At 46.3% G+C, this 22,509-nt stretch overlaps 1 protein-coding gene across 1 annotated transcript in view; it reads left to right on the top strand.

Moving 5' to 3' along the window:
• The window catches only part of CLNK (cytokine dependent hematopoietic cell linker), a 164,949-nt gene that overhangs the window by 108,326 nt on the left and 34,114 nt on the right, over positions 1 to 22,509 (top strand). Inside the window, exons 8-11 of the mRNA XM_047856125.1 lie at positions 1,470 to 1,515; positions 16,564 to 16,589; positions 17,040 to 17,059; positions 18,105 to 18,215. Coding sequence (XP_047712081.1) covers positions 1,470 to 1,515; positions 16,564 to 16,589; positions 17,040 to 17,059; positions 18,105 to 18,215 — 203 coding nt within the window. The remainder of the gene's footprint in view (positions 1 to 1,469; positions 1,516 to 16,563; positions 16,590 to 17,039; positions 17,060 to 18,104; positions 18,216 to 22,509) is intronic.

A 22,509-nucleotide genomic window follows, 5' to 3' on the forward strand; every position in this document is an offset into this window, starting at 1 on the left:
AGCTTATGGATGATGGAGTGAAGGAGGCCATATCAATAGCAAAATCCAAATGACACTCAGCTCTTACTACACTGGCCAGCAGAAGGACCACACACTTTCCAGGCATATACTGTGGTTCAGCGTTGCACGGAGGAAAAGTAGACATTGAATATCAGAGGGTAAGAAGCAACAGGGGATTCAATGAGCCTTCCCCCACCCCATCCACCTTGGCTACCTCAACTTGATGCCAAAAGAAAGTAACACTAAGACCCTGTATTAGTCAGGTTCCTCTAGAAACAGAGGACATAGTAGACAGATGATGATGATGATGATTGATAGATAGATAGATAGATAGATAGATAGATAATAGACAAAGACTAGACATAAAGTAGTGATTATGGAGGCTCAGTCCCATTATCTGCCTTCTGAAAGCCAGAGCTCCAGAAAAGCCAGTGGTATAAGTTCTAGTCTGAGTTCAAGGCCTGAGAACCAAGAGAACCAATGATGTAAATATCAGTCTAGGGCAGAAGACCAATATCTCAGCTCAACACTCAGGTACAAAGACAAAATTCTCCTTCCTTCTGCCTTTTTATTCTATCCAGGCCCCAACTGATTAACTGATGCGCATCCACATTGGGCAGGGCGATCTGCCGTAGTCTGCTAACTCAAATGGTAATCTTATCCGGAAACACCTTCACAGACACACCCGGAAATGCTGTTTAACCAGTTGTCTGGGCACCCTGTGGCCCTGTCAAGTTGCCACATATTGTTAACCATCATAGACCCCACTACTGACCTGGGCTTCAAGGCTTTCAAAACACTGGGCATAATTATATTTTCATTTTTCCCTTCCTCACCCTCATGTCTAGCAGTTGTAGAGCCCTTAATGGTTCACCAAAGCCTTTAAAATTTTTAATAATGAAAGATAACAACTATTTAAATATCTTTGAAAAGCTAACAATTATTAAGCTTTTATTGGTGCCATCTTCTGTTCCGGGCACATCGCATGGGGTATCTCACGTAATCGTCCCATCCTCGTCAGGTATCAGTACTTTTGTTACCTTAATTTCACAGATGAGGAAACTGAGGCTCAGAAGGTCAAGTGACTTGCCATGTCCTCACAGCCAGCATATGATGAAGGTGAAATCCCAGTACGGATCCACACAAAGCCACGCTCACATCTGCTTGCTTGATCCCTTTCATAATAAGGCTAATACCTTTCCACAGCTTCACGGCAACAAGAGGCAGGGTTGGATCTCAAACCCAAGTATTTTTAGGCCAGATACCACCTGAGGCCACTACACTGGTCACAGGCACAGCGGCACACATATTTACACGTATTTACATGTATTACCCTATACATATGGTGATCTCTAAGAATGGTGAATCCAGGAACTTATGCCTTGACCCTATGGGAATCTACACATCTGGCAACACATTAGATGTTAGCCACAACTGAAGAGATAATGGTGCCATGTTGCCTTCTACAGGTGAACAAACAAATTTCCAAGGATTCCAGAAGCCAACACGTTAAAGGTAAGGTCAAGTCACGAAGTTTGAAACACAAGCATATTTCTTTGCTCCCAAGTTCCTCTTGCATTTTGCTGGTGGTCACAGGCTAGCTTCAACAACGTGATCTATCGGACCATCCTTCATGAAATAACTAATTTCAGAAAGACCCTCACCCACCTGACGCCTTTTTACCGCCATACCTGATTGATGAAGAAATTGATTGTGAAAATTCATATTCCGTGGTTGTGCGGTCTCAGGAAGGAATTGCCTTGAAACATATGGGTTGCATTAAATATATAACTAAGTTATTTCTCCAAGCATATCCCCAGTAAAATCACAAGCTAGAAATCTAATTTTAAAACGTTGATTAATTCATATGAAAACAGATTTTAAAGCTTTAGGCAAAGCAACTCAATTTGGAGATGAAGATACAGGTAGGAAGCTGAAAGGAAATAATCAATTTCAGCAGTGCCAGAAGCACACATGGAGGACAGCCAAAGAAATTTAATTGGATCATACACATTATAGCTTCTCTCATCATTTTCCCTCTCCCTCTATCTTCTCTCACAATGTCCAACTGGGAACGAAGACAATTCCATGATTTACACTTCCCAGTACTTGAGAGGTACCAAACTCATCTTTTGTGTGTCTGATGCTATATTCTCTAACATATTATTAACATCACAGTTTCTTTCATGGGAAGGTGTAACAGTTAGGGTCCCAACAGGAAACAGATGGCACACCCAAATGAGGATAATTGAAGTAAGTTTATTTACAAAGGAACTATTTACTGAGGTGCGTGGGGTATAGGGATGATGTGGGAACTGGGGCTAATCGCAGGGGCATTGTCACCATCCTTAGGCCCAGAGGGATGAGAGGACAGTTACAGAAAAACAGAAGAAGAACGCCACCTTGAGAGGAGCAGTGACCATCAGCTGAGGGACACCACCGGCCCAACTGAGCCTCGTGGGAGGGAATTTAAAGGAACACATGCCCAACCTCCCTCTCCCTGAATTCCTGTGGGGACTTCCCAATGGCTGAACCCAACCAGAAAGAGAGGGCAGGGCAGCCGACATGTGATCAATGCTGGTTGGTCCCCAAGGATGGAGGTGAAGTGGGCAGGATAGAGAAGGAAGAGGGTGGATGGCCACAGAGAAAATACCCACAACAGGAAGCGTGGGGAAAGGAGCATCTGAAGTAGCAAAAACACAGGCTCTGCCACTCCCTTGCTGTGTGGCCTTAAGTAAGTCATCTAACCTTTCTGGGTCTTACTACCCTCCTCTTTAAAATGTGAAGTGGGCAGAAGTTTCATGACCATCCAATTCAGTAGCATTAACGGAGGCGGGAAACAATAGCTGTTCCCTAGTCCTTCTCTCCTCTCCATCCCGCACAGCCTGACAGACCCCTTTCGGTCCTACACTCCCACAACATAGGAGCTTCCACATCAGTGCCTCCTTAGTCCTTAAAAACGTCAGGACCTTCAACGTGCACAGCACTTGATTCAGAGCTCTTCTCCTTGAACTGATGTATTTCAGTCCCTAGAGACAGCAGGCGAATTGTGCGGACCAAGTATTTTCACACCTCTTGACAGAGAAAGGGACCAGAGCACACAGGGCTCCCGGATCAGACCGTAATCATTTGCTATACAAACGTTCCACATCGCACTAGACCCTTCATAGGCGTTACTGAGAAATGAGTCCTGGGGAGAGAGCAAAGAAATGGACCTCAAAATTCCTTTCTTGGTTACAGTTCACTAGAGACATCCAACTTCACTTCTGTGATGGCAGAACCTTCTTTGGCCATTATTCCAAACATCAACAGGTCTGTTTGCCTATGAACATGCTTTGAATCTCCATTATGACAAGTGGGTTGTGGGGAGCATTTGTCCCCATGCCACCAAGCAGTACTCAGGCACCAGTGGGGTCTCTGACTCAACCCAAGAGGCACCACCACCCAGAGGCAGCATCAGATTCCACAAGTTAGGGGCTCGGGCCTGCAAGACCACCCCGACTTCAGATGCCAGTCACAAGCCTAGGTTGTCACCTATGTTCCTCACAGACCAGCAATAGACTGGAGGTTCCGATGACCCCCCCCTTCTTAAGTTGCATTAATTTGCTAGAGAGGCTCATGGAACTCAGAGCAACATTTTACTCAGTAGATTACAGTCTGTAATAAAGGGACATGAGTCAACGATAGCCAGATAAAAGACTTGCACAGGATACGACATGTGGGAAGGCATGTGGTGCTGGCATGGGTTTACCTCCAACCCAAAGTTCTCCGAACCCCATCCTTTTTGGTTTTTTATGGGGGCTTCATGACATTGGCATGATTGACCAATCACTAGGCATTGGTGAGTGAACTCAGACTCAATCTCCTCCCCCCTTCCTGCGGTGGGTGTGGGAGGTACTGAAAGTTCCAGCCCTCAAGTCACATGGTGGGCTACCCTCTGGAACCATCTTCGGGGGCAGTCCAAGAGTCACCTCCTTAACATAAGGAAAGAAACGTTACTAGAGTTCTTAGAACTTAGGAAATTCCAAGGGATTTATGCGCTCTGTGCCAGAATCCTGGGGACAAGGACCAAATACATATTTCTAATGATAATATAATACTGCGGGGTGCATGGTGGCTCAATTGGTTAAGGGTCTGACTCTTGATTTTGGCTCAGGTTGATTTTGGCTCAGGTCGTGACCTCATAGTTTGTGACATGGTGCCCCGCATTGGACTCCACCCGACGGTTTTGAGCCTGCTTGGGATTCGCTCTCTCTCCCTCTCTGCCCCTCCCCAGAGCTTGTGCATGCACTCTCTTTCTCTCTCTCAAACAAACGTTTTTATTTTTTCTTTTTTAACATTTATTTATTTTTGAGAGACAGACAGAGACAGAGCGTGAGCAGGGGAGGGGCAGAGAGAGAGGGAGACACAGAATCGGAAGCAGGCTCCAGGCTCTGAGCTGTCAGCACAGAGCCCGATGCGGGGCTCGAACCCACGAACCGTGAGATCATGACCTGAGCTGAAGTCGGACGCTTAACCAACTGAGCCACCCAGGTGCCCCTCAAACAAACGTTTTTTTTTTTTTTTTTTAAATCACACTATTGCAACCACCCATGCATATATTTATCTATACTTGGCCTGAGCTCACAAAGATATTGGGGGGTAGTTAACAAAAACTTGCATAGTAAAAAAGAACTTAATAAAAATAAAATCCTAGGGAAAAATCTAGGTAGTCTATAATGCAAAGATAAAGATAAAATCCAGGAGGCACCTGGGTGGCCCAATTGGTTGAGCGTCCATCTTTGGCTCAGGTCATGATCTCCCGGTTCGTGGGTTCGAGCCCCACATCAGGCTCTCTGTCGTCAGCACAGAGCCGGCTTCGGATCCTCTGTCCCTTTCTCTCTCTCTCTGCGCCTCCCCCCTCAAGCACTCTCTCTCTCTGTCTCTCTCTCGCTCTCTCTCTCAAAATTGAAAAAAAAGATAAAATTCAGTATCCTCAGATACACATCACAGCATTCTATTAAAATTAAACCACCGGCTTGCCTCTCAGCTTTCTGGGAGTCTAAGCAAAAAAGGGGATCATGCTTCTTTATGTGATATTAATTGCCCACGATAGAAAAGCAAACTAATTTCTAAGAAAACACAATAAGGACATCACTTTCAGAGTTATGTCAGTGCTGTCAATTTTATAGGGAAAGTAGGCTGACTTATGGGGACCGTGGCTGCAAAAATAGGACAAATTTTGGAAAGGAGACCCCCGCGTAGACTGCATACAAGATATCAGGGAAAGCAGAGCTCCCAGACTTGAGGCGTATAGGGACAAGGGGGGAGATTCCGTGGAAAACTTCTCCAGGTAGAGTTATTCCCTTCACATCCTCTTTTCCTTCACGTCCCTAATGGATGGCTCTCCACTACCACACCGAGCTCTACGGAACCATACCCCAAAACGCCCAGAGGGATGAAATTAATGTGAATGCCCCCCAGTTTTAGGATCAGACACCTTGCTGGAGAATGCTTGAATGATTTATGTGTTTGTTACAAAATTCTGTATCTTTGATGCAAACACACTCTCAGATAATTTATTCATTCTCACAAAATGTCACAGAAAAAACGTATCGGGTGGTTCAGCAATGACAGAATTTTATGGTGATATTTTTCATCAAGTTGAGCAGTTATAGATTTATGTTAATGTACATCTCATGTCATTTTTCTTGCAATCGTATTCTGACATTATCTGGAAACTGTCAGATTTCAAGACCTTATCTTCCCTGAAGCTTGGATTTTTTTTTTCCATTCCTAAAAATGGGTAAAAGTTTATTTTGGGGCAAGTCTTTTATAGTATATAGTAGGATAGCTTGTTTCTGATGAAGCATTAGCACTCGCCACGAATCCAGGAGAAAACATCTTCTTTTCTGAGTAGGATGGTTATAATGTTCGAATACAGTGTGGTTTAGCTTCTTAATGCCGAGAATAAAGGACATTAAAGTGAATTTCTCTTTGCCTCAGATGTGAGCCAAGCACAGACTGTAAACCAATTTTCTTTGAGGTGACAAGCATACCATATGCAAGAATGAATTTGAAACGAAATACAATAAGCTATCCAAGAAAAGAAAGAGAATTATTCACAGGTGACTGCACTTGTATATCCATAAACACGAGCTTGGTCGCAAAGAAGCAAAATGGAATTCCACATAATGCCATCAGAAGACCTTTCTTCTCGTTTGCTTTTAGAGGAATTTAGAGGCCAACGAAATTAGAATCAGAGATGAGTTTAGAGTTAATCTGGTTCAACTCCCTCATTTTTTTTTATTTTTCAAAAAAGAATTTTTAATGTTTATTTATTTTTGAGAGAGAGACAGAGTGTGAGCAGGGGAGGGGGAGAGAGAGAGGGAGACACGGAATCCGAAGCAGGCTCCAGGCTCCCAGCTGTCAGCACAACGCCCGACACGGGGTTCGAACTCACAGATCACGAGTCGGACGCTCAACCGACTGAGCCACTCAAGCAATCCTCAACACCCTAATTTTAGATAAGGAAGTCTAGCAAGAGAGGTGGCTTGGTCAAGGTCAGAGAGGTCAGAGTCCAGACCAGAACCCAGGGTTTTGTCAACTATGGCAATGTTTTCAGGATTTTGCTGTATTTGCTACTTTCTAAACCCCATTCTGCAAACACCCCCTCCTGTTCGGTTTTATCCCACTCATCCAAACTAGGCAAGGTTTAGTGCTGGACACGAATTGATGGGCGATACTGCCCCCTAGTGGCAGAACACGGCAACACAAACCATGGCCAAAATGATGGAATTTGGCGTCCTGTAGATCGTATTTTTAACAAAAATAACAAGCCGTAGGCCAGAGAGAGGATCAGAAATAAATTTAAGATTATTCTCCTATCGTTTTAGATTTAAATTTATTTCAGACACAACCCATGGATCAAAAGCAACGGAAGCATTGATTGATTCGATGCTCAGTTCACGGTTGATATTATAAATTTGTTACAAATGTTATAAATCTTATAAAAATCCCTCAGTAATGGGACTACAAGAAAGTGTTTTATCTCCCCATCACACACATAAAATAATAAGGTTCGGAGGAAAGGAAGGGCAGCTGATAAGTGTTTGTTTTAACAAATACAGTTTTCTGAGAGAGAAATATAAGGTAGCCACAAATAAAGGAATTGAAAACAAGGGTGTCACAACACTGTGTGTAAACTGCCACAGTAGAAGGTCACTTTGTTTAAAATTACTTGTTCCAGGGCACTGAATAGCATAAGACCTCAGACCATGAGGAGCCCAACAGTCTGGCGCAGCCAACACTAAGTCTTCTGGGAACTCAGCAGAGTGCATACTTAATTCTGCCCGGGGGGGAAGAATCGTGTCTCCAGGGAGCAAGGGACACTGGACGGAGGAGGGAGACAGAGACCTCAGGGCAAATTAAATGTGATTTTTGATGCTCAGAAGTAGCTGAAACGTGGTTGCCTAAATGTGGGTCCTGGGGACACAGAGCCCTGGATTCCCATCCTAATCATTTTCCAAATAAGAAAACTCCAAGGAACTTAACCTCTCCACGTTCTTCCCCATTTCTATAAAACGGAGGAAATGCCAGCTACATCATAAAACATCTGTCTGTTTGAAAGGTGAGAACCAGGGAAAAATCTAGAGCACAGGCATTGACCCGCGGTGGACCCTCCACAAAGGGCTACTGCACCGAACAGATGCTCAGGGTTCTGGGCTCCCTCTGACTCCGCCTTTCTCCCTGGTTGTCTTCCTGACCCTAAGCTAAAACCATTTCATATTGCATCCAGGCTCGTGTTTAGCCTACAAAATAAATATCGTAGATGAATACAAAAACAGGCTAGTCTCCTCAATCACAGAGATCAAAGTTTATTAAATCACACACATAGCACCGTGCTGGGCACATAGTGGATGTATAGTCAATATTTATTAAGTCTAAAATTTAGCCCATTTTTATAGGGCATTAAATCAGCATTGCCAGGTGTCACTGGACCACAGAGCTGTCAGCACAGAAAGGAGCCTGTGACCCTCAGTTGCAACGCTCCCACCAGGTGGGGGCTTATGGAGAGGCGAGTCGAGAGTCCTGGCTTGCTTGCTTCTGGCCCCATCTCTCTCTCTGCTTCTAAATTTTGTTTTTTAATGTTTATTTATTTTTGAGAGAGAGAGACAAAGCATGAGGGAGGCGGGGAACGGACAGAGATAGAGGGAGACACAGAATCAGAAGCAGGCTCCAGGCTCTGAGCTGTCAGCACAGACCCGACGCAAGGCTCAAACCCACGAACCGCGAGATCATGACCTGAGCCAAAGTCGGACGCCCAACCGACTGAGCCACCCAGGTGCCCCTCTCTCTGTTTCTAAATCTCAGCAAATGACAGTCCCTCCCTGGGCCTCAATATCCCATCGGTAGAATTAGCAGAACACAATGGTCTCTAGCATTTTGTGAATCTATGGGTGTTGTTAATACACATAAACCCACCCACCCCCGCTGCCCACCTCATCCCCTGAAGACTTAATCCCCCACATGCCCTGTCTGACGTCCCTCCCTCCATTCCCTGAGACCCCCAGGTCAGCAGAGAAGACCTCTCTCCAGGCCTGTTTTGGCAAGATGCTTCTATCCCACATCCACCACCAACCCCAACATGCAGTTGTCAAAACCCACGTTCAAGGGCCTGTTGATGCACATGCTCTTAAAAATTGTCCTTTCTGGTCTCATTTGAGCAGTTGTTAAAGAAGTTACATCCCTCTCGTATGGGCGGTTTTGCCAACCTTAACGTCTCCCTGCCCAGCCCAGAGAATGGTGTCAGCAATTTGCTATTAGAACTAATTTCTGAACGTTTTCAACGAACTTGGAGAGGTGTCTCAAACAGGCCTTGTCAAATATGCATTAGCCACTTGGATCACAAGTTGCTTCTTCAGGCTCTTCCATAATTAATCACCAGGACTTGCAATCCTAATGGTTCACGCTCATGTATCATAAGACTCCTAGACATAATAAGTACTGTGACTGAGGCCAGGTTTCATCCAGTTTTGCCCAGAGCCTATTTCTCTAATGACAGAACGTTACACTCCTGGTCTATTTCCGAAGTGTTGATCTTCATGATCATATTTCATAGAGAAAGGGGATAAATGGTATCTATTTGACACAAGTCGAATGGCAGCTAAGTGAAAAACAAGCATTATTTTATCTAATAATAAAAGAATGGTTACTTTTATTATGGTAATTCTGACCACATCCAAGGAACTCTGCTTCGTGAGCTGTGTTCTACAGACACGGAACCCGAGGCCCACAGCATTTGAATAATTTGCCCAAGGTCACTCAGTAAGTGGCAAAGGAGGGATTAGATCCCAACCTGAATGATTTCAAAGATACCGTTTGTTGCCACGCTGTTGTGTCATTGTCCCTTACATCAAGAAACACATTCTTGGGGGGGCCTCTGGGTGGCTCAGTCAGTTAAGCATCCGACTTCGGCTCAGGTCACGATCTCGTGGTCCGGGAGTTCGAGCCCCACATCAGGCTCTGTGCTGACAGCTCAGAGCCTGGAGCCTGTTTCAGATTTTGTGTCTCCCTCTCTCTCTGACTCTCCCCCATTCATGTTCTGTGTCTCTCGGTCTCAAAAATAAATAAACATTAAAAAAATTAAAAAAAAAATAAATAAATACATTCTTGGGGGACACCTGGGTGGCTCAGTCGGTTGGGAGTCCGACTTCAGCTCAGGTCATGATCTCACAGTTCGTGGGTTTGATCCCCGCATCAGGCTCTGTGCTGACAGCTCAGAGCCTGGAGCCTGCTTTGGATTCTGTGTCTCTTTCTCTCTGCCCCTCCCCTGCTTACACTCTGTCTCTCTCTCTCTCTCTCAAAAATAAAAAATAAACATTAAAAAGAAAATTTAAAGAAACACATTCTTGGATCCTACATATCTTTGTCCCCCCCCCCCGCCACGTTTAAGTCACAGATAACGATACCAAAGCCCAGAGAGGCCAAACAATTTGTATTAAGTCACTCAGCTAATTAATAGCAGTGCCACGAGCAGTGGTAAATGTCTAACAACCAGATCTCTGATAAAAAAAAAAAATGTATGAGAAAATTTCTTGGAGGGCTGACACCATCCTACTTCTGGACGTACTATAAGGCTCCAGGAATCAGGACAGTGCAGCATTAGTGAAAGAATAGACAAATGGATCAGTGGAACAGAATGGAGAGCCCAGAAACTGGTCCACATATCGTCAGCTCATCTCTGACAAGGCAGCTCATCTCTGACAATCTGATGAAGCAAAGATTGTCTTTCCAACAAATAGTGCTGGAACACCTGGACATCCTCGGGCAAAATCACCATCATCACCAGCATCTAGACACAGACCTTAAACCCTTTACAAAAATTAACTCAAAAAAAGATCAGAGACCTAAATTAAAAATCAAAACTATAGGGGTGCCTGGGTGGCTCAGTCGGTTGAGCGTCCAACTTCAGCTCAGGCCAGGATCTCACGGTCCATGAGTTCGAGCCCCGTTTCAGGCTCCCTGCTGTCAGCCCGGAGCCTGTTTTGGATCGTCCGTCTCCCTCTCGCTCTCTGCACCTCCCCCACTCCTGTGCTCACTCTCTCTCTCCCTCTCAAAAATAAGTAAACAGAAAAATCAAAACCATAAACCTCTCCTAGAAGATAACACAGGAGGAAACCTGTATAGTGATGCCTTTCTAGGTACAACACCAAAGGCGTGACGCATGAAAGAAATCACTGATGAGCCGGACATCTTGAAAATTACAAACTTCTGCTCTAGGAAAGACAGTATCCAGAGAAGAAGGAGACAAGTCACAGACTGAGAGAAGACATCTGCACAAGACCCACCTGGTAAGGGGCTGTTGTCCAAAATACACAAAGAGCTCGGAAAACTCAACAAGAAGAAAACCAACAGTCCGATTAAAAAAAAAAAAATGGGCCACAGACCTCAACATCACATCACCAAAGAAGATACACAGACGGCCAAGAAGCGTATGGAAAGATGTTGCACATCAGACCTCGTCGGGGGAATACAAATGCAAACAGCAAGGATGCCCACTATGCACTCTACGGTAAGCGTGGCCCAAACCCAGAACACGGACAACACCAAATGCTGACGGGGACGTGGAACCAAACGAGCTCTCAAATATTGCTGGTGAACAGGCAAAATGGCACGGCCACTTGGAAGACAGTTTGGCAGCCTCTGATACAACTGAAGCGTACCTTAAATAATTCATTTTGTAATAATGGCGGTGTGTAACAACTGCATTGCAAAATTCCCGAAAACGTAGCAACGAGCCCTCGTGAGCTGGTACCGGCTGCTCCAAGGCACCCCAGGCAGGTCTTGTGATTCTTCCCCAGGATGCTTCGCTCTGATTTCACAGAACCCTGCAACGTTGACCGTTTCTCCACGATTGCTCCCTAATAGATGACAGAGGTAGCAGTCAAAGCCGGTCCATCAGATTCCGCGGCCGTGCTATGCTCCCCTCACCACGTCACCTCCAAAGCAACAGTAAGTTTTGCAGCGGAAGTGAAATCTATCTCGTTGCAGACCTAAGAGCAAATGAGGACACTCTCCGGGCAGATGCTGCTAGTTACCCATATGGCCACCAGATGGCGAGCACGGCAGCCTCCTCCCCGCGAAACCCACTGTATTGAATTTCAAGAAGGGAAGGACCTTGGAGAGAACAACCGAGTCTTCTTGGGAGACAGGGAGCTTTTCCTGGCATTGGAGAATATTTCCTAGCATTGGAGAAGATCTGTGTACTTCATAAGGAGAACCAACTGCTCTTTCCCCTCTAATTTTCCATCGCACAATAATGCTTGTAACTGGGTTTGCATTAAAAGCCACGTGCTTGAAGCGCATTACCCCATTCATTCCACACACGAATCCCAGGGAAGTGGGAGGAGCCATCTCTCGCTTTTCCAGATGAGGAGGCGCAGCCGCTCCTCGGTCCATTGGCTCGTTGCATAAATATTTATCGAGCACCTGCCGCGATGCTGCCCAGAGTAAGCAGCAGGATCAATATTCAAACTCCAGAAACCCAGCTCCCACATCTCACCTTCTTCCCTTATCCCAAATGCTTGAGTTGTTATCACTTTATTAAATAACCCCCCCCCCCCCCAAACGAAGCTGGTTGGATTTTATGAATTATCAGGAAAGCCACATCACCGTGTGAGGTAGCACTTTGCTGATTTGATGCAGGTGTCTCACTTGTAGAATCCCTGAAATTCACTCTCACCCTCTGGTTTACAGGGATCCAGTTATCTAAGCAACGAACAAGTGAAGCTTGACTGTGTAGACGATTACTAACTAATAGGCGTATTTGATATGGTCAAGATCTCCGCTGCTGTTACCGTTGATACCTTATACAAAAGTTTTGAAGTGACGGGGGGGGGGGGGGGGGGGGGGGGGGCTAAGGGATGCCGGAGAAAATGTGATATGATAAGAAGACACAGGACACATGAACAGTGCACACAAAAGGGGTGCTGTGTTTAAGACAAAGCTCTTACCACAGCCTACATGATGGCAGGGGATCTGGGCACTCCCCTACCTCTGCAGTCACCACTCACACTCTACCTCCCTCTTGTGCTCATCTCACCACAGGGCCTTTGCACTTGCTGTTTCCTATGTCGGGAAACCCTTGCCCGCATAGTCATGTGATGTGCTTCCTTACTTTCCTCGGGCCTCTGTTTCCTCATCACCTAACCAGAGAGGCTTTCTGGGATCTGTTTTTAAAAAGGTCACCCCATACCCTATCTCTTTTGCGTGACACATGGGGAGCCCTTCATGCTCCTGCTGTCTCCATGCCCCTGCTTTCCCCCCTCACTCTGTCACGTTTCTTTGAAGCACTTTGTCATCACCTGTCATTGTCATCATGTACTTTTGCTTATTTGTTTTCTATCTTCTGCCACTGAAGTGTAAGTTACATGGGAGTAACAACTTTTATTCTGGCATTATATTCCCCAACACCTGCATCAATAAATATATCAAAAATGAATCCATGCTGGACAAATACTATGTGCTCAATAAAAAGCAATGAGTGAGAGGAGGATAGGTGTCCTTTACAAAGCCCATGGACACTGAAGCAAATGGGATAGATACCTCTGAAACGACAAATGGACAGTTTCTACTGAATCCCAGATACTCTGTCTCTTTAGTGAATTTTTTTTCCAGTAAATTGAATTGATCCCCCAAAGATATAGTGATAGCTGTGAAGAAAGGCCTCTTAGGAAGCCAACATCCAGCTTATAGGCAAAGGCAATGAGAACAGCGAGATGGTCCACCAGCGATCTCCAAAAGCAAAGCCAATGTGCCATAAAGCGAGGGGAAGTTAATCTTACGTTTTTTGACTTGGTGCCTTAAGAGGACATCATGTGGTCCAAGCTTTTTGGAAACATCATTGAAATAGCCAAAGATCTAACATTAACCAGATTGCTGCTGTTGTTGAAATCAGTCCTGGATCCTATTTTGTTTTTATGATGCCAAGAACATCGATGATTCCTGTTTGCCATCCGTGTTTGAATTTGTGCAAAGAAATCTAGTCTATCTCTTTAAAAAGTATTTTCCCAACACAAAAATAAGATACAAAGACTAATAATTAGGCCCAAATGAGTAATTCTTTTAGACCTGGAGGAGCCCTATGAAATCATCCAGACAAGCATGTGTTGTGTTGTGTTGTGTTGTGTTCTTCTGGGCCAGCTGGACCTTTCCCCAAAAGAAATCTGGAAGGAGATCAAAATGGAGCCCCCTGTGACGTGGGACATGGGAGGAGGAGCCAGAAACCAGTCCCCCAGCCCTCCGAACTCCCCAGGAGGAGCTGAGGGTGCCCTTCCGAGCCTGGTTAAAAACCACTCATCCAGTCCGGCTTCACTGTCTCACACACAAGGAAACAAAGCTCAGTGAGAACAGTAATCCACCGAGGTTGAAGTCACCTATGACAGGAGCCACACTTTCTTGTCAGTTCCTCCCACTGCCATATAAACAACATCTCTGACGTCACCCCCATTTTTACAGATCAGTAAACGTTGCTTTCTCAAGGAGGCTTTTTTGACATGCCAGACTTAAGTCTCCCATGTTTCCCTTTAATACCATGACCTCTCTGAGATTCTCATCCCATTTTCAATACTGTTTTCTTTTTAAGTTTATGTATTTATTTTGAGAGACAGAGAAAGAGCGCGAGTAGGGGGAGGGAAAGAGAGAGAAAATCCCAAGCAGGCTCCATGCTGTCAGCCTGGAACCCGACACGGGGCTCGATCTCAAGAACCATGAGATCACGACCTCAGCCAAAATCGAGAGTTGGTCGCTTGGAGCACCTAGGTGGCTCTGTAGGCTAAGCGTCAAACTCTTGATCTTGGCTCAGGTCATGATCTCACAGTTTGTGAGATCAAGCCCTGCATCACCCTCCTGCTGAGAATGTGGAGCCTGCTTGGGATTCTCTCTCTCCCTTTTTCTTTTCCCCTCCCCTACCAAAAATAAATAAACTTCAAGAAAAAAAAACAGTCCTTTAACCAACTGGGCCACCAGGCACCCCAATAGTGTTTTCAATCCACATCTACCCTCTTAAGTATAAACTCTATGGCGACAGGGACAGGGTCTCACCCTCCTCGTTATATCCCCAGAGCCTAGAACTTGGTCTGTGAGCCAGACAAGCATGAGCACCTTCAAGGGAAGGGCTGTGCTGTCTTCTTAGCCCCAGTGCCTGGTTCTACACTGAGCTCGAGGTAGCAGCATCTCAGTGATTCTCTTGGACTTGAACTGCATTGTGGAACTAAAACTACCTGGAAGTCTGGAAAAGCGTTCCCAGGCTTCATTCAGGCTTTCCTAGGTTGGGGGTGTCTTGAGCAACTGTCCTTACTTTTGTCTACAATAAAAGTTGGATTTTGGAGCCTGAGGAAACCCTGCCATCTGGAAGATTCTATGATGCTATTTTCCTCTGCTCAGAAATCTCCAGTGAAGGTGTTAGGCAGGCATTTGAAATAATAAAATAACTATATAGTTATATAAGAATGTTAATTCTTTTTTTTTTAATGTTTATTGTTGAGAGAGAGCGCTCTAGCAGGGGAAGGGCAGAGAGAGAGGGGGAGACACAGAATCCGAAGCAGGTTCCAGGTTCTGAGCTATCCACACAGAGCCCTATGTGGGGCTTGAACCCACGAACGGTGAGATCACAACCTGAGCTGAAGTCGGACGCTTAACCGACTGAACCACCCAAGCGCCCCTATGAATGTTAATTCTAATCAAGAATTAGTGGTTAAGGGGCACCGGGGTGGCTCAGTCAGTTAAGCATCCAACTCTTGATTTCTGCTCAGGTCATGATCTCAAGGTTTGTGAGTTCCAGCCCTGCCTCACGCTCTGCTTTGGTAGCCTGCTTGGGATTCTCTCTCCCTCTCTCTCTCTGTCTCTCTCTCTCTCTCTCTCTTTCTCTCAAAAAAGAAAAAAAGAATTCGTGGTTAAGAGGGGATCTTGTGAGTCATGCCACATACAATGAACTCTTTACCATTTACAGGATGACTGAAGGGTAACTTCCCAGGCCCTGTCTTTTCACTTCTAGAACAAAGGCAGGGATTGAATGAGATCACTAAGATATTTAGCCTGGTGCTGGTACCTAATAAGACCTCAACAGACCTGAATTGACATTATCATCGAGATTATTCATTTATTTTTTTTTACGATGCTTATATATTTTTTTATGTTTAATTTAGGGAAGTTTTTTTTAATTTTTTATATTAAATATAATTTATTGTCAAATTGGTTTCCATACGACACCCAGTGCTCATCCCAACAGGTGCCCTCCTCCCTGCCCATCACCCCCCTTTCCCCTCTCCCCCACCCTCCATCAACCCTCAGTTTGTTCTCAGTCCTTAAGAGAACTTATGGTTTGGCTCCCGCCCTCTCTGTTTGTAACTATTTTTCCCCCTCCCCCTCCCGCATGGTCTTCTATTAAGTTTCTCAAGATCCACATATGAGTGAAAACATATGGTATCTGTCTTTCTCTGCCTGGCTTATTTCACTTAGCAAAATACCCTCCAGTTGCATCCACGTTGCTACAAAAGGCCAGATTTCATTCTTTCTCGTTGCCAAGCAGTATTCCATTGTGTATATAAACCACAATTTCTTTGTCCATTCATCACCTGATGGACATTTAGGCTCTTTCCATAATTTGGCTATTGTTGAAAGTGCTGCTATAAACGTTGGGGTACAAGTGCCCCTCTGCATCAGCACTCCTGGATCCCTTGGGTAAATTCCTAGCAGTGCTATCGCTGGGTCATAGGGTAGGTCTACTTTTAATTTTTTGAGGAACCTCCACACTGTTTTCCAGAGAGGCTGCACCAGTTTGCATTCCCACCAACAGTGCATGAGGGTTCCCATTTCTCCACATCCTCTCCAGCATCTATAGTCTCCTGATTTGTTCATTTGAGTCACTCTGACCGGGTGTGAGGTGGTATCTCAGTGCGGCTTTGATTTGTATTTCTCTGATGAGGAGTGCCGATTCCAATGGGAATGATTTCCACTTAAACATACGTAAAACAAGCTTGACAGCATTTCCATAAACTCACTGCTCTTCCTCTTCTGTTTTAGGAGACAGACCCGCAAAGGAAAGCAAGGTAAGCGACATCGTGAAAACATGTTTGTCACCCACTCTGTATTTTAAATTTTTTTTCTTTTCAACGTTTTTATTTATTTTGGGGACAGAGAGAGACAGAGCATGAACGGGGGAGGGGCAGAGAGAGAGGGAGACACAGAATCGGAAACAGGCTCCAGGCTCCGAGCCATCAGCTCAGAGCCTGACGCGGGGCTCGAACTCCCGGACCGCGAGATCGTGACCTGGCTGAAGTCAGACGCTTAACCGACTGCGCCACCCAGGCGCCCCACCCACTCTGTATTTTAGAAGCATACGAAGGTGGACAACGTAAAGGCTTAGCTATCACTTGAAAAATATAACCCAGAAGTTTGGCTGGGATTTTTAACTTCTGTTTGTAAACCCCCCGAATCGTTAACCATTAGTTCTGCTCAACGAACAATAAATTTAATTTCTGATTCTCTTTCCTTTGCAGACTCCTTTCCCACCTCCTCGGTAAGACACCTGACATAGACATTTTATTTTGCTAGACACTTAAGTGATTAGTTCCAGAATTTGAAAAGCTCTAGACTTTAAAAAAAAAAAAAAAGAAAAGAAAAAGAAAAAGAAAAGAAAAGAAAAGAAAAGAAAAGAAAAGAAAAGAAAAAAAAGCACCACAACCAAGTTGGCTTGGAAAAATGAATACGAGCTGGTCTGAATGAGCCTTCACACATCCGCTTAACCGTCCGCTCACTCCCAGCCCTCTGTTCCGTATCCGGGCACACATCAGTTCTTGGCGAACCCACCCACTGCTCTCCGCTCTCCCGCTTCTCCCTCCTTTCAGCACAGAAATCCCCCAGATGGTACTTACACTAGGAAATGCGTTCCCGGAACTTACAAGGTGTGGTACATATTTGGGCATGTACGTGCAGTTCGTATATACAGAAATACAGCTATCATTTTATTACACATACCCATGAAGGCGAGAACAACAGCCTCGACTTCTCAGACTCCGGGTGAGTCCGCCGCTCTGCTGTCCCCCGTGGGCCCCAGGAGGACACAGAGCGTACCACCGCTTGCTGGTCACCTCTCGTGGCTTCTCCCTCTGCCACACTAGCGGGACGTGACTTGAGCCAAGGACTGGGTCTCTGCTGTCTGTATCTCCAGCCTCTGCCAACAGTGCCCGGTACGCTTTATAAGTGAGTGAGTGAGCCGTTCGCTGACCTTCAGGCATGTTCTTGTTTCTTTGGGGAGTTTCCAGAGCTCACGTCTTCCAGCCTCCCTAGAACTCGTCGTATTGAGAAACCGATGACACCCTGCAGAAGGTTCCATCCCACCCTCTGGGAAACAGAACCAGACTGACGAGCACAGAGCAGGGAAGGGGATCTAGGCTCATTAGGAGAATGACTACAGTTTTCTGACAACCGGGGCTCCCCGAAATGGATCGGGGCACCCCACAACTGACCTCTGGGCCAAAGCTGGGGACACGGAGGGCAGGGCTGTCTGGAGAGCCACCTGTGCAACAAACCTGATCACGTTCTCACTGTGACTCTTCCCGCAGGCCACCTGGCATTCTTCCGAAGAAGTACCAGCCCCTGCCGCCCCAGCCAGAGAGCAGCTGGTCACCCCTCCCTCAGAGGCTCGCCTTTCCCAACGTCCAGAGAGAACCCAGGTGACAGGTTTGAGGTTGTTGCTGGTGAAATGCCCAGGGAGGCTGGGGGGCAGGGGAGGGCGACAAGGACAACCAGCCACCCCTGCCAACAGGCTCCCTGCTCCTGTGAGTTGCCAAAGATGCCTTGAGGGGAAAGAGTCTTAGAAGCCTGCGGTCCGATTCTATAACAGAAAACACATCTTCTTTTTTTTTTTTTTCAACATTTATTTATTTTTGGGACAGAGAGAGACAGAGCATGAATGGGGGAGGGGCAGAGAGAGAGGGAGACACAGAATCGGAAACAGGCTCCAGGCTCTGAGCCATCAGCCCAGAGCCTGACGCGGGGCTCGAACTCACGGACTGCGAGATCGTGACCTGGCTGAAGTCGGACGCTTAACCTACTGCGCCACCCAGGCGCCCCTAGAAAACACATCTTCTTTGTAAGAAAATGAGTTCTTGCCCCAAAGGCTCACTTGAGACCTGAACTAGTCGTTAAAGAAAGTGTTAAGTGCCAGAACAGAATCAGGACTTTTTATGTAAAATCCAAAAAGGGGTTCAGACTCTCTGCAGACCAATACCGGCCCCCAGCTTCTCTCCACCGAGGCGGAAGGAATATAACCCACTTGTCAAAAACATTATTGCCGTTAGGACAAATAATTAAAAAGCCACCTCTCTGGTACTATCAGCTGACGACAGAGCCCCCCTCCCAAATGTGCGGGACCTTTGACAGCCAGCGACAATCACGAAATGCTAGCAACTGTGAATGGACTTCTTTTTTCCCCCCCAAGAGACTTGGAATTTCCAAAACTGCCTTGTTTTAGAAGACAGAACAGAGATTAGCATTTTTCTCTTGTTCCTACATGGAATGAACGATGCTTCCTTACTGCAAGCTTGAATCAGCAGGTTGGGGCCCGCGGCTTCAGTCAGTTGAATCTTCATAGATACAGAAATTCAAAATATCAGGCACATTTTGAGCTTCTCTGGAAAACCCAGTCGTCACTGGTTCTGATGCGGAACATTCAAGAACCTAAAATGCCCATTTCCGCCTCAGTTTTCTGGTGAACGTCTCTTCATCTGTTCATCCTTTGCAGCCTCCTGAGACCATCCGTTCTCCATTCCCTTCCTCCTTCCCCCGTGCAAGTTCCCCTCCCTCTGTGGGCTTCTCTACCTGCCTAGCAGCATGGGCAGGGCCACAAGCTCTCGGGAGTCCATTCCAACTGCCCCGGTGGAAATTCTGGCTCTCCTTCTCCTGCACTGGCAGATTTGGGGCAATGGTTCTCAACCGGAGGTGACTTTGCCCCCAGGGGAACCAACAATGTCCAGAGACGTTATTTTGTTGTGACGAGTTGGGCAGTGGGGATGCTCCTGGCATCTGGTGGGTAGAGGCCAGGGAGGCCTCTAAACACCCCACGGTGTACAGGACAGCCCCCCACCCCCAACAAAGAATAATAACCCTTGAAAAGTCAAGAGTGCAAAGGTTGATGGGGCGCCTGGGTGGAACAGTCGGTTAAGCGTCCGACTTCAGCCAGGTCACGATCTCTCGGTCCGTGAGTTCGAGCCCCGCGTCAGGCTCTGGGCTGATGGCTCGGAGCCTGGAGCCTGTTTCCGATTCTGTGTCTCCCTCTCTCTCTCTGCCTCTCCCCCGTTCATGCTCTGTCTCTCTCTGTCCCAAAAATAAATAAACGTTGAAAAAAAATTAAAAAAAAAAAATTAAAAAAAAAAAAAAAGAGTGCAAAGGTCGGGAAAAACTGCTTTAAGGCACACACTAACCTTCGCCCAGCCCCAGCGGTTCTCGGCGGTCAAGTGAGAATAACAGTAGCCCCGACCACCCACATCGTGGGCCAACATGAGAATTACACGATTCATGCCAAGCGCTCAACTGTGCCCGCCCGGGACATATTTGTGACCAACATCTACTGCACTCTTATTACCTTGAGCCGTGTCCTATTGTGCCCTCGCCACACCATATAATTATTTGGATACAAGTCTGTTCCACCCCCAAAAGGTTGGGGGCAGGGGGTAACGCACCCCCAAAAGGTTGGAGTGTATAGTTTCTAGCACAGGGCTGGGCACATAGTACGTGTTTGATAAACATGTATTTCCTTCTGCGGTTTCCAGAGGGTCCTAGCCAGGCTGGGAGTCCCCACATTTGCTCTGTTTTGGTATCTATTTTCAAAGCACGAGAGACAGGAAGGCAACATGCTATCAACCCCAGGAAGTGGCATCATCAGACTCGGGAACGTAAAGTGTATCATCCCTGAAACTCCTGAGCAAATGGGCTAATGGGTCTAGGAACTGGTCAAAACGCAGAGAAGTAAAGAGATAGAAAATAGGATGAATGAAATAGCAGAGGCGATGAGGTTGTTCGGTGTGGAGAAAAAGAGGATTTGATCTTTCTTCTGTTTCTTCACGCAGCAAGAACGAGGTTTGGGTCCCAGCTGAGCCACTTCTGGCTGTATAGCCGCCTAAAGCTCTTAAATAGTTCTGAGTTCCCCTCTTGGTGCAAGCAACATGAGCGTCCCCATGTGACAGAGTGGAGGGGAGGAGGTATGAGATTTCTCTCGAGCGCCTAGGATAATATGTGTCACAGCACAGGAAGGAAAGAAAAACGCCTAAACATCGTGTCCCATCTGTACCCAACAGAATTAGGCACCCACAACCCTATTTTTCTCTTGAAATACAGGCTATACATTCTAGCGCAATGTTTCGTATCCTGGCTTTACATGAAAATAATTAGGAGACCTTTTTAAAAAGTATTGTTCCCCAGCATCAGCTTTAATTGCTCTGAGAGGTGAGACACAGGCACAGCCTGTGGCTAAGGACCCAGGGGGAACCAGGTTCTAGGAATATATCTGCCACTAAAGCAGGCCCTTTGCCACTTTGCAGGCCCTTAGGCCTTACCTACACACGCCCAGGCTCCTAGTGCCTAAAATGGTGCCTCCCTTGATCCACAGACGAGTCCCTCATCACTCCAGCCGCCTCAGTGGCTCTGAAATCTTTACAAGTTTGGTTTTTGTGTCTCTGGGGTTTCCGCAGTTACGGTTAAATTTGTTTAATCATTTTTGCAAGTGACGGGAACCTGGCTGAGTCTCTTCACCGTAAACCCCTCCAGAGAATCGTTACATTCCGTATAACATCTCACCGGATCCCTCCAGCAGCCCTATAAAGTATGGATTTTCTAAGGCTCGGTGGCTGGTTCGTGGCAGGTGCCAGGTAAAAACCACTTCCCTACCCACTGGGCACGTAAGGTCACTAAGATACACAGAAGTTAGGTCACTCGGTCAACGTGATAGGGTTGGTGTAGGACAGTTGAGGGGTCAACACCATGCAGGGCCTGTGCCACACATTGAGAATGCCACCAGGAATAAGAAAGAGTTGTGCCATAGAAGCAGAGCTTCCAAATTCATTTTGAGTCGGGCCCCCTATTGGGAGTCAGACGACCATTGCTAAGGACCCAGACGTTGCCTGCAAACAACCACGTGAGGCTGTTGCTAGTTTCCCCTTCTCTGAAAACAGAAGGGACATTAGAGAGCTGAACTGCTTCAGCCAAGGAAAAATAGTGTCCGCTCCTTTCCCGTCAGCTGCCCTGTAGGCTTGGGAGGTAGACGGTCCTCTGTGAAGGGAGGCTGTGACGTACGTGTGACAGTCCACTGCAGCCCCTGAACGCAGCTGACACCTGCAGCCTGTCGCCATCGGCCCCCCTCTCCCAATGGTGAACGTGGGTCCAGCTGTTGCTACAACAGCCAGGTGTCTCCACCGGCTTGGCCATTCTCTATCTTAAAGCTAAGTCTTGGGTTCACAAAAACGATCATTGAATCAAAGCATTCCAGTTCAGGAGAATGCCATTTAAATCCTTCATTGATGGGGGCGCCCGGGTGGCTCAGTCGGTTAAGCGTCCGGACTTTGGCTCAGGTCATGATCTCCTGGTCCGTGGGTTTGAGCCCCGCGTCGGGCTCTGTGCTGACAGCTCAGAGCCTGGAACCTGCTTCAGATTCCATGTCTCCCTCTCCCTCTCCCTCTGCCCCTCCCCTGCTCATGCTCTGTCTCTCCCTCTCTCTGTCAAAAATAAACATTAAAAAAATTTTTTCAAAAGGGAAACATCATTACCATAAGTAACTGCACCGCAGTTTCAGACCCGCGGAATTTTCTCTCTCCTAAAAGGAAGGGAACTAAAATGCAAAGCAATATTTGGATAAAAATAACCACTGCTACGTTGAGACTCTCTCTCTGACACAGTAAGAAAGAGATTAGTAAGGGAATAACTTTCCAATGATGTATCCATTGTAATGTTAATACCATGACGCGGGCACCAAGT

This window comes from Prionailurus viverrinus, chromosome B1, assembly GCF_022837055.1.
Source record: "Prionailurus viverrinus isolate Anna chromosome B1, UM_Priviv_1.0, whole genome shotgun sequence".
NCBI classification, from domain to species: Eukaryota; Metazoa; Chordata; class Mammalia; order Carnivora; family Felidae; genus Prionailurus; species Prionailurus viverrinus.